Source organism: Stylophora pistillata, chromosome 4 (assembly GCF_964205215.1).
Source record: "Stylophora pistillata chromosome 4, jaStyPist1.2, whole genome shotgun sequence".
In the NCBI taxonomy this organism is placed as follows: Eukaryota; Metazoa; Cnidaria; class Anthozoa; order Scleractinia; family Pocilloporidae; genus Stylophora; species Stylophora pistillata.
In genome coordinates, this window is record NC_142522.1 from 21,779,196 (window position 1) to 21,796,832 (window position 17,637).

The 17,637-nt window shown below is 37.3% G+C and overlaps 1 protein-coding gene across 2 annotated transcripts; it reads right to left on the reverse strand.

Moving 5' to 3' along the window:
• Window positions 1–408: 408 nt before the first annotated feature.
• On the reverse strand, window positions 409–14,225 carry LOC111321527 (serine/threonine-protein kinase Nek7). 2 transcript variants are annotated; one of them, XM_022924436.2, is made up of 12 exons: window positions 14,050–14,225; window positions 13,813–13,846; window positions 13,131–13,408; window positions 10,839–10,901; window positions 9,853–9,909; window positions 9,513–9,566; window positions 7,889–7,932; window positions 7,374–7,438; window positions 4,236–4,343; window positions 3,372–3,466; window positions 2,144–2,257; window positions 409–1,359 (listed from the first exon to the last, which is right to left on the reverse strand). In XM_022924436.2, exons 3-12 carry the CDS (start codon window positions 13,314–13,316, stop codon window positions 1,222–1,224), a joined length of 924 nt encoding a protein of 307 aa, XP_022780171.1. In that variant the 5' UTR covers window positions 13,317–13,408; window positions 13,813–13,846; window positions 14,050–14,225; the 3' UTR covers window positions 409–1,221. The 2 variants fall into 2 exon arrangements, with proteins under 2 accessions (XP_022780171.1, XP_022780172.1); XM_022924437.2 differs by having other exon boundaries at window positions 13,813–13,867.
• Between the last annotated feature and the right edge of the window lie 3,412 nt (window positions 14,226–17,637).

The window sequence follows — 17,637 nt, forward strand, 5'->3', positions numbered from 1 at the left end:
ATCAGGCCGGGTAGCCTATTCAAGGCACTTAGTAAAATGGAGCAAAATATCATGGGTAGTGGAGAAGTAAAAAGTAAAGAAAGGTTTGGGTTGGAAACAAACCTCCCTCTTTTTTCACTCATGGGCCTTTAAAACACTGTCCACTACTGTTCTTCCTTTGTCTAAGTGAACGATTAGGAGATGAACCCGTGCTTCTCAGATACTTTCAACTGAGCTACAAAGCCACATGCAGAGAGGAATGCAAACTTGAGAAGAATTCTCTGTCCAGAATTTGAAAAGAACTTACTTGTACTGAACAAATGTCAATTTAGCACTTTTTTCAAACCATATTAGTGAAATCACAGTATTCATCAGTGGGTAATAATTATTGGAAGCAAATATGATAGAGACAAGGAATTAGGTCTCCTGTTTTGTAAAATGAGATTTATTAGCAATCTTGAAGAGAGTTGCCATTTTGAGAGACACAAGGTCTCAGACTTATGCAAAGTGCCAAAGTTGTTATTTCTAGGTACACCCTGAAACTATATTGCACAACTTGCTTAAAGTAACATACATTTTACACACTAAATGGATTTATAAATAAGGTGAAAGGCAAGAGGATGATAAAACATGTTTAGACTTGAGACTTCAGAGGTGAGATCTCTAAAAACCACTTTTGTAGTTAAAATCCAGTTAGCAATTTGTAAAAATTAATATTTGAAAAGTTGCAACATGTTATTTTCACTGATGGGGTTTAAAGCAACTTAGTTCTTTTTGAGAGAAGGACAAAAAAAAAAAAAAAAAAAACTTAGAGGTGTAAATTTGCAGCTTATATTTCTGCATTATCAATAAATGTTCATTCACCTGTGCAAATTATGTAATGTTTGCTACATTTAATTTCACGCTGTGAAATTCCATTTTGCATGCAGTTCACTGTGAATTGACATTGTAAACCCAATTACACTGTATCCACTGAGAAAAGTTCTAAAGTTCAGGCAATTTAAAAAATCTGGAAATGCTACCCTACAGTTAAATGATCAGAATTTTTCAGTTTTAAATTTCTTGACCATTCATATTCATCAGCAGGTTTCTCTCATTTTTCGAGAATTTCTTTATTTTCACTCAAGTTTTAAAAATTAAGATATGTTACAAGGTACAATCAACCAGGAATTTTAGGGCATTAACATTTGTAATAAATTACTCAGTGTGTCACTAATACAACACACATCAAGTTTTTTAAAATTATTGTCTCATTTGGGGTGAAGAGGGGGACTGGTGAAGATTGCCTGCATGCATCATTTGTGCCACTTCATTAACTTCTGTGATCCCTGGCCTCTGGTCTGGATCAGATTTAATACACCGACTCACTAAATCACGCAACTGCAAGAATAGGCACATATGATCTTGATTAATAAAAGAAAAATGTTAAGTCTGCACTTAGCCAAGAGGAACCCAAGATGCTGAAGCTCATCCCAATCTCCATACCATGACACCCATGGGAGTAGTGCAACTCCCCCTGGATGATATGCTTGTTTTAACACAAGTCACCTCCCCCCTGCAGCATTTTGTCAAGCTTTACTGACATTTCAACTGTGAGAATAAAATAATTGTCTTGCTCAGGGTCACAACAAAACACCCCAGCTGAGGTTTCCAACCTGGCCCTCTCCACCCCAACTCTTGCATGCCAACTGTTGGGTCAATACATCTCTCACACACCATAATTAGTAACTGTTACCAATTTTGACAACAAAGTCAACCATTGGAGCAAAGATAGATGACTGTCATTGGAAGTAACTGAGATTTTGACAACCTGAGGGTAAATCACTATCAGAGTCCACTGAAAAGTTTTTTTCACCAGAGGAGGATAATGCAGTAAATGGTTTGAACCCAGGGGTAACATGTGAAGGTGTAGTCTGATCGTCCGGGTGAGTGTAGTCCTGAGGAGGATAAGAACCCACCCTTGGGGGTTACTCCATGGTTCAATATATTTACTGTTTAATACTACTAATTTAAAAGAAACTATTCTGGCCACTGCATTTTTTCTATAAAGGAAAAAAATTCTCATACTTGTAAGGGTGTAATATTTATACAAAAGAAAACAAACAAACAAAAAAGATGAAGAAGAAAGCGGTTCAATTGTGAAAAACATGCTACATTGTACTACCTTTTCAGAGTAATGTTCTGCTGGCAAAGGGGGGTAATCACAAGATTCTATCTTCTTACACAAGGAGTACAGATTCATTTTGTCACCATAGAAAGGTGACTGGAGGGCAGCCATCTGTCAAAGCAATTTGTACAAAGAAGACCACAAATTATTTAAATATAACACTTTTTCTTTCATTATCACCTTGTATAGGGTGTGGACAAAACCTGGCCTAGGCCATGGCCTACCCTGTGGCCTACCTGTGGTCAGATTTTTAAAACATAAAAATAAAATCAGTAAGAGTCGAATGAATACGCTGGTGTACAATTATCTGTCTCTGAAAAGGGTATACTAAGAGGTCACTAACATGATTTTCAACATATGAGGGAATGAAACACTGCAAATATCACAGCACTCAACCATAACAGTAGGTTAAGGGGGAGGGAAGAGGAGGGGCCAATATTGCATGGTCCCAGAGGATCTACAAATGGCAGCTTTAAGCAGGCTGTCAGTTGGTAACATTATAGTGGAGTGCTGGTGTAAAAATGTAATGAACGGCATTATATTGGAGAGCATGCATATCCAGGTAAGAAAACGCAAACATCACGTGCCAGGCCAATTTTTTAAGTGCCCTCAAGTGCTGTAGAGTATTGAATTTGCAATGAGCACCCCGGGACACGCATGCATTGTCTTTGTAAACATTTCGCAAACGTTACTTGCTTTTCCAATGAAAGGGCCAGTATTGCACTAATTTGAAAGGTGAGCTGATATGATGATGTTTGCCCAAAAGTTGCATTTAACCGGCTCCTGTTCCTCGATTTCCTTATTCTATCAGAAGGTTAAGAAATTTTTATCAGAATGTGGCCGCCAAAACAGCAGAAGAAAGTTGTTGGTAAGACAGTACTCAGGAAAACGTTGAAAGGTTTCCAGCAATGCTATCCTTTTAAAAATCTGACCACCGGTAGGCCATAGGGTAGGCCATAGGGTAAGCCACAGGGTAGGCCACAGGGTAGGTCACAGGGTAGGCTACAGGGTAGGCTACAGGGTAGCCATGGCCTAGGCCAGGTTTTGTCCACACCCCCTTGCAGATAGTATCATCACTATTCAGTAAGTCCTACTACGGTGCATATACCATCAGTTAATTATTATAGTTGAACTTGTGTCCTGTGGATACTGCCAAATAATACCCTCAAGGATAATTTGACAGCATTCTCTTCACCTTCTGGTACCTTTAGCTAGTGTAACTTACCTCGTATAAGAGACAACCCAAAGACCAAATATCAGACTTGAAATTATATCCAGTTTCATGTATCCTCTCTGGTGACATGTAATATGGTGTCCCCACTGACAATGAAAAAAATTGCTTTCAAATATTAAGTATCCACAAAATTTCACCAATCTTACTTAACTAGCTAACCTAGGTTACGCCACTTACATGAGTATCATATCACTACAACAGTCAAGTTTATGGCTAATGCCTAGACTGTCATTCTGTATTGATCTTCCACTTGCACAAAGGTTGGGAACTTGTGACAGTGTATAACTATTATCAAAGTTTAACCCTGAAAATTTGAGTTCAGCTCGGGTTTCTAGTTGTGTAGATTTGTGTCATCGCATCACTTAAATTTCCCCTTGTAAGACTCAAACTGAAGTCACATTTCCAAGTGTAGACTTGTCTTAGTGTAGCAATGTAATTCTATCCTTAGATCTCTGGCTCACATCTACTCTGATATCCTTTGGGAGTAGACTTGTGTCATAGTGAATGTAACTTTACCCTGATATAGTGAGCTCATGTGTCTTGAGTCATCTATTAAATGTTAGTCTCTTAGGGGTTTGGCATGGCTAAATTAAATGAACCCTTTTAATCCCAGATCTCATTTTTATCCATTCTTCTTACTGTCTACCATACAATTCTTGTGATGTTAGCTTGGAGAATTAATTTTGTTATGGTGTACACAAATAATCCCGGCCCTTATTGATATTTTTCTTTATTCTTATTACTTATCTGCTAGACATTGTATTGATATTGTAAGGGGAAATTCTGTCTTAGTCAATAATGGGATTTTAAGGGTTCATAAAATCATCAGTAGGTATAGGAATACTTTTTTGTCACCTAGAGAATGTGCAGCAGTAGTCTTAGAACTAAAATATCTTCCAAGACCAAGGTCACCGAGCTTTACCACACCAGATGCTGTTATGAAGACATTAGCAGGCTTGATGTCTGTAGAGAAAATGCGTTAACAATTGAAAGGCTAGTCTTCTGAAAACCACCACAACAGTAACGTCGCAAAATTGACTCTTCTCTGAAGAGGTAACAAATGTAAACTTCATTAATAGGAAAAAATAATCCTCTTTGCTAGAGAAAGCATAGTGTAAAACTCGATCTGTAGGTCTTAAAGTATTACAGCAATCAAATATTTACAGATGTCAGAGTGAGTGAGGGTGCTTAATATATTCATGCTGTTGTCAGTGACTCACACCTCGAAAACATCATGCGAACAGATTTGCTCATAGCAAGGCAGCCTCATAGGATGGGGAGGTCTCTTTGCAGAAAGCATAGTATACCTCAAGCTATGATACAAAAATGCAGCAGGCACAGAGTTCAATAGCCCTTTTCACAGTTCCCAGCGCCATATTGGATGTGTAACCGCGCAAACATGATAGCGAGGTTAGTGTTGAGTTGCGTTGCGAGTTCTAGTGAGAGTTTAGTGAGATGTGGTGGTGCTCTGTCCTTTTCATTGAGATATTTCGACAATGAACGATACTTTCCCTATGCAGGATATTCCTCCTTCTTCTTCGAAAAGGAGAGGAAGACACTGTGCCGCTTTTTGGTTGTGCTAATAGCTATTATGACACAACAGGCAATCCAACAGGTCTGCATTTCTTCTTGTTTCCGAATGACGTCCAGCAGCAAATCAGATGGTGCAATCTCCTGAAACGCCAGCATGGAAAGGACGGATTCTTCATCACAAAATCAACTTCTTTGTGCTCAGAACATTTCAAAACGGAAGACATGCGAAAAAACGTGGGCAGGTCGCTGGAAATTGGTGAAAGGTTTATAATGTTTGTACGGTTGTTTTGTTGCTTGGATACCAAAAGAAAATGGTGCTTTGATTTTCGGTATTGTAGTGTTTATGCTGGGATTTTTTCTCCCTATTAAAACGGTGACATTTACATTTCTTTGTGCACTGTGGTCTTATACGATATCTGTGAACTGAATGTAAAATTATAAAATTATAATGTAAAATTAAAAATTTAATAAAATCATGAGTTTATTATTATATATATGGGCAGAACAATCTCGATTAAACTAGTCAGTACTGAAATAAACACGGAAAATGCCTGCTTAAAGGGTCCCAATAGCAACTGTGACAACTCAAGAAGAGTCATTTGAAGTTGAACAGGAATTATTTCACCAAGAAGTTGAAGCAGCTGTGTCAACTGTCAATGCTACTTCATCTCCACCAGCCCTGCAACAATTAGATGTTCTTAAGCTGCAACGGGAAATAGAGCTACTGCAAGTACAATTAGCTGACTTGAAAGAAAAACTAAGTGAAGTTGAAAATGAGGGGGATATTTATTGGCGTGCCAATTTTCAATTGACAAAATTAAAGATGATGAGTCTGTGGTTCTATTTTATACTGGATTCCCAAACTATGGAGCACTCATAAGCTTCTATAATTTTATTGAACCAATGCTGGCAAAGATGCAGTACTGGAAAGGAGAGAAATTGTCGAAAGAGAGACAGCCATACCAAACAGATGATAACAGAAGCCAGGGCCTTCAAGAAACTGTCATTCTTGGATGAATTTTTGCTCATACTTATGAGACTAAAGGCTGGGTTATTTGTACAAGATCTCGCTGATAGATTTGGGATCAGCAAGAGCCTGGTGTCCAGAATCTGCATTACATGGATTAATCTCAACTATGTGGAACTAAAAGAACCTTTCCCATTTCCAGCACAAGAACTTGTTCACAAGAATATGCTGCAAGGGTTTGCTAAATATGCAACAACTAGGATCATTTTAGACTGTTTATTTTTTCTTCTGTGAATAATAATGTTAATTATTGTCAATAGGCTCTTCGAAATGTTATGTTTGAAGAATAGAATTTTGAAGCTCCTTCCCATAAAGACAGTTTAACTCGCGTTTTATTGTCATGCCAATCACTTCCCTTATTTACACAATGTACAATGGTACCTTATCTTGATTTCACAAGCCCAACATCATCTTTTTTTCCCTAAGTACTAACAACATTAATATTAATATTTCTGAATGTAAGGAAAGATTACACCTAAATCAATTTGAGCATTACATTTGAGCTGGTGAAGGTGAAGCAGCATTGACAGTTGACACAGGTGCTTTAACTTCTTGGTGAAACAATTCCTGTTCAACTTCAAATGACTCACCTTGAGTTGTCACACTTGCTACCGGGACCCTTTTAGCAGGCATTTTCCATAGTTTTCTCGGTACTGACCAGTTAAATCGAGATGGTTTTGCCCATATATATAATAATTAAACTCATCATTTTATAAATTTATAATTTTACATTTTAATTGTACATTACAATTTTATAATTTTACATTCAGTTCACAGATATCGTATAAGACCACAGTACTCAAACAAATATAAATATCACCTTTTCAATAAGGAGAAAAAAATCCCCCCCCCCCCCCAAAAAAAAAACAAAAATCCCAGCATAAACACTTCAATACCGAAAATCAAAGCAGGCATTTTCTTTCGGTATCCAAGCAACAAAACAACCGTACAAACATTATGAACCTTTCACCAATTTCCAGCGACCTGCCCACGTTTTTTCGCATGTCTTCTGTTTTGAAATGTTCTAAGCACAAAAAAATTGATTTTGTGATGAAGAATCCATCCTTTCCATGCTGGCGTTTCAGGAGATTGCACCATCTGATTCACTGCTGGAAGTCATTCGGAAACTAAAAGAAATGCAGACCTGTTGGATTGCCTGCTGTGTCATAATAGCTATTAGCACAACCAAAAAGCGGCACAGTGTCTTCCTCTTCTTTTCGAAGAAGAAGGAGGAATATCCTGCGTAGGGAAAGTATCGTTCATTGTCGAAATATCTCGATGAAAAGGACAGGGCACCACCACATTTCACTAACTCTCACTGGAACTCGCAACGCGACTCAACACTAACCTCGCTATCATGTTTGCGTGGTTACACATTCAATATGGTGCCGGGAACTGTAAAAAGGGCTATTGTAGTTACTAAGTTCACCAACCTCTGTGCATGACACGTCTTGAATGCATGTGCTCCAGAGCTGCAGTCAGTTGAACAAAGTATTTCCTGAAACATCAAATGAAACCAATTAATGTATTTACAGATCTGAAATTCTAACACTGAAAACATGCAGGTTTTGTGTTAAATGTGCACATAAATGATAAAAGCCATGCCAAATTAAATAAAAATAAATAAAATTTTATCCTTGTTCAGGTTTCTTCTCACCCCTACTGAACAACAAAAAAAATTGATAACCTGTACAAGGGTTCCCAAACATTTTGACCATGATTGGTTGACTTCCCTATAAATACCAGCTCAAAGGGAAACATTCCACTACCACTCTCAGCAGTTTCACATGTGATTCTGTCAGTCTTAATGCCACCCTTCACCAACTCCCACAAAACAGCTGGAAGATTGATGTAAATTCTAAAAATCCACTGGTCAGGATTGACAGTAAAGCAGATATTTTCTGCATAATCACAACTACTCTCTTCAATGTTTACAGTCAATACTTACCAAACTGTCCTCTCTGGAATCAATCTGTCCTGTTTTTTGAAATGCTGTTTGAAATGAACAAAAAAAAAAACAACAACAACAACAACAAAATAAAAATTTACATTTCATGCAAATGGTTCTTTTTGAAAACCTAACAAGTAGTTCGTTTCTTATTGCAATAAATTATTATTAGACTCCTAATGCATCTTTTTTCATGTTTTTCAGGCTTTATTACTGAAAAAAGGGAAGAAAATAAATAATTATACAGTTGGTCCATTAACAAATTTAAGATCTCATGGTATTGTTATTTGCAAAAAAATGAAACAAAATTCTTGAACACCAAACCAACTACAAGCAGCCAAAATTGACTACTAGTTGGACTGTGTATATGTCAATCTTATAAATAGACAATGTAATAAGAGAATAGATGCCTTGAAGCCGTGTGACTCAGTGTTCTCTTATTCCAGTGGTAAATGGTAAAATGTACCACCTGATGCACTCCTAACTACCGCCTAAAATTGCTTGGAATTCTTAAAAAATTAAACAAGTAAAAGGATTGCTCTTCTGGTTTAAAAATGTCTTTTATCTGTCATGCTTAAATTAAGGGAGAACAATGGCACCCTAGTGACATCACATTACAGATTTTTCATGCTTCTTTACAGACTATTACATCCACTTTCTCATTTTAAAAAAGTCACCTGTTGTGATTTATCTAAGACATTTGAATGCAATAGTATTTGTTTCACAAATGTTTTCACAAAATTAATAAACTGTTAAAAAACCCTGCAGATAAGCCACACCCTGAATTTAGCAGCTAAAATTTTGGAAAAAAAATTTTTTAAAAGAAATCAAAAGAAATCCAAAGTAGATTCTTGATAAGTCTTCTTAATCTACTGTTCATTGAATGTAAACTCACTATTGACATTGCAACAGAAAATACTTCAAAACCAACAATTTTAGCACTTTAAATATAATGAATATTGTTTCTTCTTTGATCTATGATCTTTTTCTGGTATTTGTTGACAGGAATTTCTTCATTCAACACAGTTTTTCAGTAGATTTTTACATTACAACAAAAATGGGGGCAGAACATTCAAAGCGTAGTAACCAGGCATTAGATTGGATGCAAAAATAGAAAACTCGACACCTTTTTCTAATGTTCTTGCAGATAAGCTGCACCCCCAATTTCTAGCAATGATTTTTGGAAAAAAGGTGTGGCTTATCTGCAGGTTTTTAAGGTAGTTTTTACTGATTAGTAACCGTACTTTGTGTCATCCAATTTGTATAGGTAATAACATGATTTTGAGCGCAGTTTGGTGTTAATGATTACACGAGCCTTTATGGATAGTACAATTGGAGGTCTTTGAAAAGTTTAAAGTACTTATTACTCCAAATTGTGCAGGAAATCTTGTTACTTGTTAATAATTCCATGAAAAGAGCATCAAAAGTCGAGACACATGCATAAAATTTTGACAGCACACCCACTATTTCCGCTTGTGTTGCACAATCATGGAAAATTTTATATGAATATTATTATCCCTGTTTATCAGTTATATGATTCAAGACTGGATTTATCATGCAGTCCTGTTATCAATATCAATAAAATATATGTACCGGTACATGTAAATGACTGTGTAAGTTGTACCTTTATCATTCTTGATAAATCCCCTGCATCTGCTAATTCCAATACAATTACAAGCTGTGGACAGTTGAATAAAAAAAAAACAAGATTATTTGAGTCGTTAGTGATCGAGTTAGGAAAAATCAGATACTGTACAGCAATTGTAATCTGGTTTTCTACTTTTTTTCTATATGACTAAAATTGAAAGACAGCTGCTTCTTGTTTCGCACAAGTGAGTGCTGGTGCTGGTCTCTTGTGCACAAATTTTACTTTCGGAAAGAAACAATCAGCTCAGAGCTGCAAACTACAAGTTTTGTTGCTGCACAGGTAGGACAAAAAAAGAATTGATATAGCATAAACATACCTCATTATTCTCTATGAAAGAAGCCAAATACTTTATAACATTGGGATGGTTTAGTTGCTGGAAGAAGATAAAATTAATTTTAGATAGTGGGCATGATTTTCTGACTAAGTTTAAGAGCATTCTGAACCTAAAAGGGTGGAGGGGCATTTTCCCCAGGAAATTTTAAATTTTGAACTCAAGCCTTCCAGGTGACCCTTTTCCTGAATTGTAGGGTCTTCATCTGTATGGTTTTATTGTCCTCAGAAGCCAACTTACTTGGATAGGTTGTCTGAATGTAATGACGTTTGTCAACAGGCTGCAGGTAGCCTCTAGGCTCATTTTACGTGGGTATATACATCTACCTGCTAACCAGCTACAGCTATTCTTTTCAAACCCCAAGAAGAGTTGTTGGTAACTAAAATTTTCATGCCACCGAATTTTGATTATGTTTCACAAACATAAACTGGAAAGTAACATGCTCTTAAAGTGCTGCCAACCCCTATTTTTTTTTTGACACAATAAATCTCCTTGTCTTGCTGTTAACAGTAAAATATTTTTCATGAATTTCAAAGATCCCAAAATTGGCCTCCTTCATGTTCACGACTAAAGTTTTACATTGCAACCTTGTAGAATGGTTCTTGGGATGACATTACAACCTTCCTCTACCCAGGTCCCAAGATGCATGGTCGTGAACTTAAAAAATTGAGGTATTTAAAACTGCTTGTCAAATTGCAAGGTGTTATTCTTTCAATGTTATGATCAGTAAAACAATAAAATTTCTCCTAGTGGCAAAAAATTTTTGTAGTGGAGATTAGTGGCACTTGCAATCTATAATATAGAATTTTCCCATTTCTTAACAAAACTTGTAAAGTCAATCTGATGCATGTTTTGAAAACTTTGGAGATTTAACCACAGACACCCTTAAAAACTTCCAACAGGAACAAAACCATCTGCAAACTCAACCAAATGTATTTATGGGAGGCAATTGCTCCGGACTAAATGTTTACCTGAAGTAACTTTATCTCCTTTATACAATCTTGTCTTGCTTTTGCATCCATCATTTCAAAGATCTCAAAGAGTAACATAGGAAAGAAAACTTATTAGATAACCACACATATCAGTGGGAAATATTTAGGGAGTTGGCAAATAAATTAATCATCATGAAACTATTAGATATGTTATAACAAATGGTAGATATTAACTATTTTCACAACTCCCCTGCCCCGATAGATATAATTGTCTGGAAAAGCTTGAAAATAACTTGCCGAAATCATATAACTCAACTGAAACTCAAAAAAATAATCTGGCCCCCTCTCTGCAAAGTTGTAGGTATGCTTTATATCATGTTTTATGTGCAAATTGAAAAGCAGGTAATCAATTAGAACATTGTCGTTCAAAGCTCCAATAATGACTTGTATTGATGAGGAATTTTCTTCCAAAAATCACTCTCAATAAACTTGACGAAGCAGAAAGCATTGATAATCGTAACAAACAAATTGGCAAATTGGTTTGTTTATCTGGCTGCTCTTTTATTCTCCTTTTTCAAATAATGTAGAATTATCAAAACAGCATCAGTTGGGTGTAAGAAAGATGTTACCATATCGATCATCATGTACATCAAATTCTAGCCCATCCACTACAAAAGATTGTAGCATTGGAGGAGAGTGAGGACAAGCCGATGAATAATGTTGTTTGCACTTAATCCGAGAAATTATTAACCTTGCATAATTCTTTCATATTCAGAGGAAAATTGTTAATGAACATTCCACCCCAAGTACAAGGCTGCAAATATCTAACAGGCAGTTGCCGGTCACGTTGTCTGGTCAAACATGCTTTTGCTCGGACACTACCCATTTTTGGCCGGTCAAATTTTAACAGTAGGAACTCTTGTGATAGTGAACCCAGATTGCACAGTAATCCTTTTACAACTAAAAAACAACTGAATCCAAGTCGGTCTGGCAATAAAAATTACAAGTCAATAATTTTACTACTCTTTACTGCAGAAGCAGCCTCGCATTGAGTATGTAGAAAGGTTACACAAGATACAACCGCAATTGTCCGTTTTACTTTACATCTGGCAAACTCACTTATAATTAAATATTACACTCAGAGCCCTTTTAAAGTTACAGTTGTGAATTTTTGTTATAGTGAAAGAGTGGTCGGATTCTCCAGGTTTTGGGCCTTTTGCTCGCTTTTTGCACTTTGCAACAAATGCTACTTGAAGTATTTTTGATGCAGCAAGATTGTTCTTCGTGAGGGTGCTTTCTGATCATTCAATCAATCAAACAATCAATCACTTTATTTAAGAGCAAATGATGGTATCTACCCAAAGGTAAAACCCTCTACTAACTGGGAACACTTAAATAAAGTAAATAAAATAATGAAGACACGATGATTTGCGGTCGTGACAGGACTTGATGACATCATGGAAATTTGTGACTGCCGGGAATTTCTCAACCACTAATTTGTTTACTTTCATATTGTTTTTTTTTTTTTTTTTCTTTTGAAAACATGACTGTGTCCCTTGTGATTATCAAACAATTAAAAATTAAAATTTCTTTGAACAAGTCGGTAAAGGACTGGACAAGATGTCCGGCAATCCAAGGTTTTGTCCGGTCAGTACCCAATTTTGACCGGACATTGTCCGTTGACCGGCCGTTATTTGCAGCCTTGAAGTAGCCATTTTTCTTGAACACAATGCCTTCATTGTGCAATCCACTGTCTAAATATAGGCATGGTTTAAAACCCCTGGGGTTGACCATAGATGCAAATTCATGGTGTTGTCTCTAAGCAAACAAATTTGCACCTGGCTTCTGTGTTGCTATCTTTAGAAAGGCTTTTCTCTTTTCTCTTTTTTTTTTTTTTCTGTTGCATGATGCACCTGATTTCTCCTCTATCGGTTTCTGGGTGGATTTCCGACAAACGTAGGAAACTGTTAACCTGCTAGCTGCTATACGTGTAAGGAAGACGTTTTTATTTGAGACTGAGCTCCGTTGTTCAAACTTGAAACCCATTCTTAGTTGGAGTAATAAAAGTTGTTTACATTAAAACCCTGCTAAATTTCCTTTCAGATAAATGGCAGCCTGTGCATGCAACGACTAAACTCACTCCAACAGGCAACCATCTCGAAATTATCATGAACTGAATCGAATTCTTCAGTCGCCAAGCACAGTAAACCAATTATCTGTGCGTGTGAGGCCGAAAATTTCCCCCATTACGAACAGAAACCATAGCAAGGAATTAATCGCGGGCTTAGCATGAGTTCTACCTCTCAATCATCTGTCAAAGTTTACGCTTACCTGTATTTTCTTGAGAGCAACTATGGAGTTGTCTAAATGACATCGTGCCTTGTAAACCACACTAAACTGTCCTTTGCCGATTTTCTTCTCAATTTCAAAATTTTTCTGACTAGTATATTGCAGGCCAATTGGTTGGCCACTATCGGTGGACATATTTTCGCCATTTCCTTCTTCCATTGCAGCCATACTAATCGGTTCTTTAATTTAACAGGTTAAGCGAGCTAACTGTTCGATCACAGATTTCAGTAATCTTGTTGACACCCAGGCGAGGTTTGTTCCTACGTGAAACGGAAGAAAAAATATCACATTTTAACGACACAAAATAAAACAGCTATCTATTTACAAACAAAGGTCGATTACGATAATTCCAGAGAAACGGATAAGGTCTTACGTGTTTCGATAGATAAAACAGTGTTCAATCGATTTTGCATAAATTCAGACTAATGCAAACGGCAGCAAAACTTTCGAAGTAATTATTAACAGTATAAAATCGAACACGGTTAGAAGAACAAGGCTAGATTCTCGAACAGCTCACGAATACACACTTTCTGTGCAACCATATGCAACTTGAGGAAATAAATCGAGCAGTCCCCCACCTAAAATACAGTGAACTACCACGGAATTTGCTCAACCTGAAAAATACTGCAGATGACAACAGCCATTAGCTAGCAGCAACACTTACCGAAACTCACACTGTTTTGGGACCTTCTGGTCACCTGCAACGAGATCCGCAAAGTCTATAAACATCGTGAAACAGTGATCGTCAGTTAAATGAACCCTTGCGCGCTTACAACTTTCCTAATAGCCAGCAAAATTTAACATTCACTCTAGTTACAAGCTCGAGCGTAACTCACACCGGACAAGCGAAACGACTTCACCAAATTTACATTCGGAACTTCTCCATCGAGAAAAGACTTACCTTGCGAAAAATAATTGTTAAAAGCTCTGCATATCAAACTAAAGTAGCTTAACACTTAAATAGCGAGCGTCCTAGGAAAATTACACAATAAACTCCACCAAGACAAGATGGGTCAATGACCGAAAACGCTGCTTTGGTCGACTTTAAAAGGAACTTCTCGGAAGTAGTCCATGATTCAGTTCGCGCGGATTCCGCTAAGCATACAGACCACAGCCGGGCAGCGAACGGAAAAGGAATATTTTGATCAACCCTCTTTCTCATAAGAAATTTTAATTGAGAAATCCATTATTTTTCCCCTTTCCTCATTGTTATTTAAATCATCCTTAGGAAAAAAGACAAAATCAGCTGGAGAACTTTAGCCACTCGTGATAACGCGTTTAAAAAAAAAAACCACAATCATTTCTGGAATTCAAATTTGACTTTCCAAATGCGCTGCTGATAAATTAACTGGTAATTTTCAATCCGATTATCTTACCACAGAGGATCAAATTCACCGATTGAAAGAAAAGCAGTTCACAATTTGTGATAAATATTTGTGACTGGATTTACTCAAGTCTTGCGCGGTGTTGAATTCCTATTAAATATAAATCAAATCGATAAATCATCGGCTTATCACGCACGCATTCATTAAAACAAAAGGGAAGCTCAAAGAGGATTTATTCACTCTCTTCCGCTCTCTTATTCTTAATTCCGATGGCATTGATTGTCTTATCTTTTATTTCTTCCTTGTCTGAATACGCTTCCTCGTCACGTTAGCTTTACAATACCAGCATGATGGCAATAAAAACATTATGGGGGTTGCCGGACCAAGATTTCTTTCCTCAGTTTTATTGGCAGTGCTGACTGGAAAAGAACATCTTTTGCCCTTTTCCGAAAACTGACAAGCTTGTTTTAGAACAAGGTGACCCGGTGTCAAGGACTCAAGCGTGCAACCGTGATTGGTTATGCAGAAATTATACTCCAGCCGAACCTTTTCACTGATACATATATCTTTTTAGACGTTTTGTTGTATAGTATCGCTGAGTACTTTTACGAGTTGTCCCGTATTTTGACGAGCCCGTAGAGCGAATCAAAGTGTAAACAACGAGTAAAAATACCAGCGATACTACGCAACAAAGCGTGTAAAAAGAGATTATTCAACGCGCTAAATTCTTATTTCAGTGTGCGTGAATTTCACGGATATTTCTAGAGAACAAATATCGTGCGATACTCGTTTCGCGCGTTATTTGTACGAGGCACAGTTGGATGACAAGTGTGGTTAACAAGCTGTCATCGTTTATTTATACAATGAATAATTTCCATCCTTGATATGCTTGTCACATGTAAAAGGACTTCCAAGGTAAAAGGCAAAGCGAAAAATACAGGTTTTTCGAACCATCTATTGGTAGAGCGCTGCACTAGTATCGTAGAGGTCAGTGGTTCGAATCCCGTACAGGCCTGATTTTTTTCAGGTCTGATTTTCGCTATTGCATAAATAGCGCTATCTACTGCGAGGGTCGTGCATCATACGTATCTAATACCGCAGTTCAAAGTATATGAACTTCATATATTCATTGTATCTATTGAAATAGCCTTAAACATTGAACTTTTGAGAGAAAAGATATCTCAACATCGAAGCAGTGGTATTATTCCTCTTTTACAATCTATTCAGCCTCTTTTATTCTAACCTCTCTCTGCACGGAGTATTTGACAATAATGAAGAACTTTTCTGCACCCCTACCTGCGAGCAGCATAGGATACCAATGGCATAATGATTGGATGTCTATGGCATTTAAACAGGTTTCCGTGTAGGTAAAACGCAGTGCTCCACTTGAGCGCGAAGCCGTTTGATCAAGTTTGTCAAAGCTTTATTTACTGTGGCGATTTTATCACATCTTTTAGCCAATCAGTTTTTCCCCATCTTTTCTTCATATCTTTTTTCCTATCCTAAACAATTCAGATACCATCGTCCTGTTCTAATTCTGTAATAAGTCTCATTCTCTGAATGAAAAGAGACCGTCAAATCCTAGCGTAGCATATTTTATGCCATGTTCCCGCTTTCGTTTTGGCCCTTCGAAGTTCTTATAATTCCTTAGGTTACAACAAACTGTATCTTTAGATAATAAACAAAGCTCACAGTAAACAAGAGAAGTATGTATCTGCCAGTTGAAAGGGAAAAGCCAGAGCGGAAGAAATCTCCAAATCAGTCTTAGCTGCTCTCGAAAATGTCCTTCAACTCTTGAGCAGAAATTACCCGATGGATCACTATCAGATCCCTTCCATTGCTGTGTATAGTGTGACGGGGTCTCGGTTCAGGTCAATGTCGAATACTGATCATGATCGGTTGGATTCAGATTTAAACTCTGCAATGGATCTGTTGCTGTTCGTTGCACAGTTAAATTTCCTTTGATGAGAAGCATTAGCTCTTTGTTCTCACGATTCCATGTAAATGGTAGGTGCATCTACTCATCGACACGTGACACACCTTACCGTAATAAAATGTATGCATTTTAAGTCTGACTTACAGCAGCTCGAAATAGTCAGTCTTATCTGACCACGAATCGCAATAGGTTTGCAGTCTTCATGCATGTTTGCTGTTTGTTTTAAAATACATACGGTCAGGGTGCTTTCTATTACTGACTTTCTTTTTTCAGTTATTTTGTTTACTTCTCAGTCTCCCTTTTGACCCTTCAACTGTTAACCGAATTCTGTAACGAAGCTGGCAACATGAACCACACTTGAAATAACAAAACAATGATAAAGCTTCCCTTAGCTTTTCAAATTGTGCCCTCCATAGTTTTATAATATGTGTGACGATTCCGGCCGCGCCACAAAGGTGGGCGCCCTCTAACAGACAAAACCCGAAGCACAAACAATCCCTAGAAGACACGCCACAACACTAAAAAACGTACGCCTACGAATATTTATTATCCTAAGTAAAACAATAAAGCAACTAAAAATAGCGACAACACAGTGAACTGATATATTTTTCCTAATTAATTTACAGAAATATGATAATTTAAACTACAGAACACTAAAACTATTTACGAGAGTAATTACCATTAAGATAAAAAGAAATAGGTTTTTTTTAGTTCAGTTCCGTTCACCTTCGCGTCCTGTACTTGACCTGTTCTTAACAACCACGTTCCACCAATAAACGATTCCCAAACCAATCTTCGCGTTTAACAACCCAGACTCGCGTTTAACAAACCAAACTCAACGCGCGTTTAACGCAGCTAAACGTAGTAGTTTCCACTTAACGTAACTCGGTCCTCGCCCAGATTTTTCCTTCACTCCTCTTGTCTTCACTGGCTTTCCCTCCGACTGGAAGATAACTTTCTCCGGCCTTTTCCTTCTTCTGTGTGTTTTTTCGTTTCGGCCAGCTTCTCGGCACACGTAAGCCCCCGGAAAATGAATATCTTTGTCGTGTGAACGGACGAATTTTTTCTGAATGACTCTCAGTGATTTAAACATGCCCCGGACGCGTCTCTGTAACTTTTCCAACCTTCGCCGCCGTTGACCTTCTCTCTCAAAATAAATCCACACCACACCGTAACCGCCCGAATCGTTAAATATGCGCGGACGCAAGGTGCCAGAAAAGAATGAAGT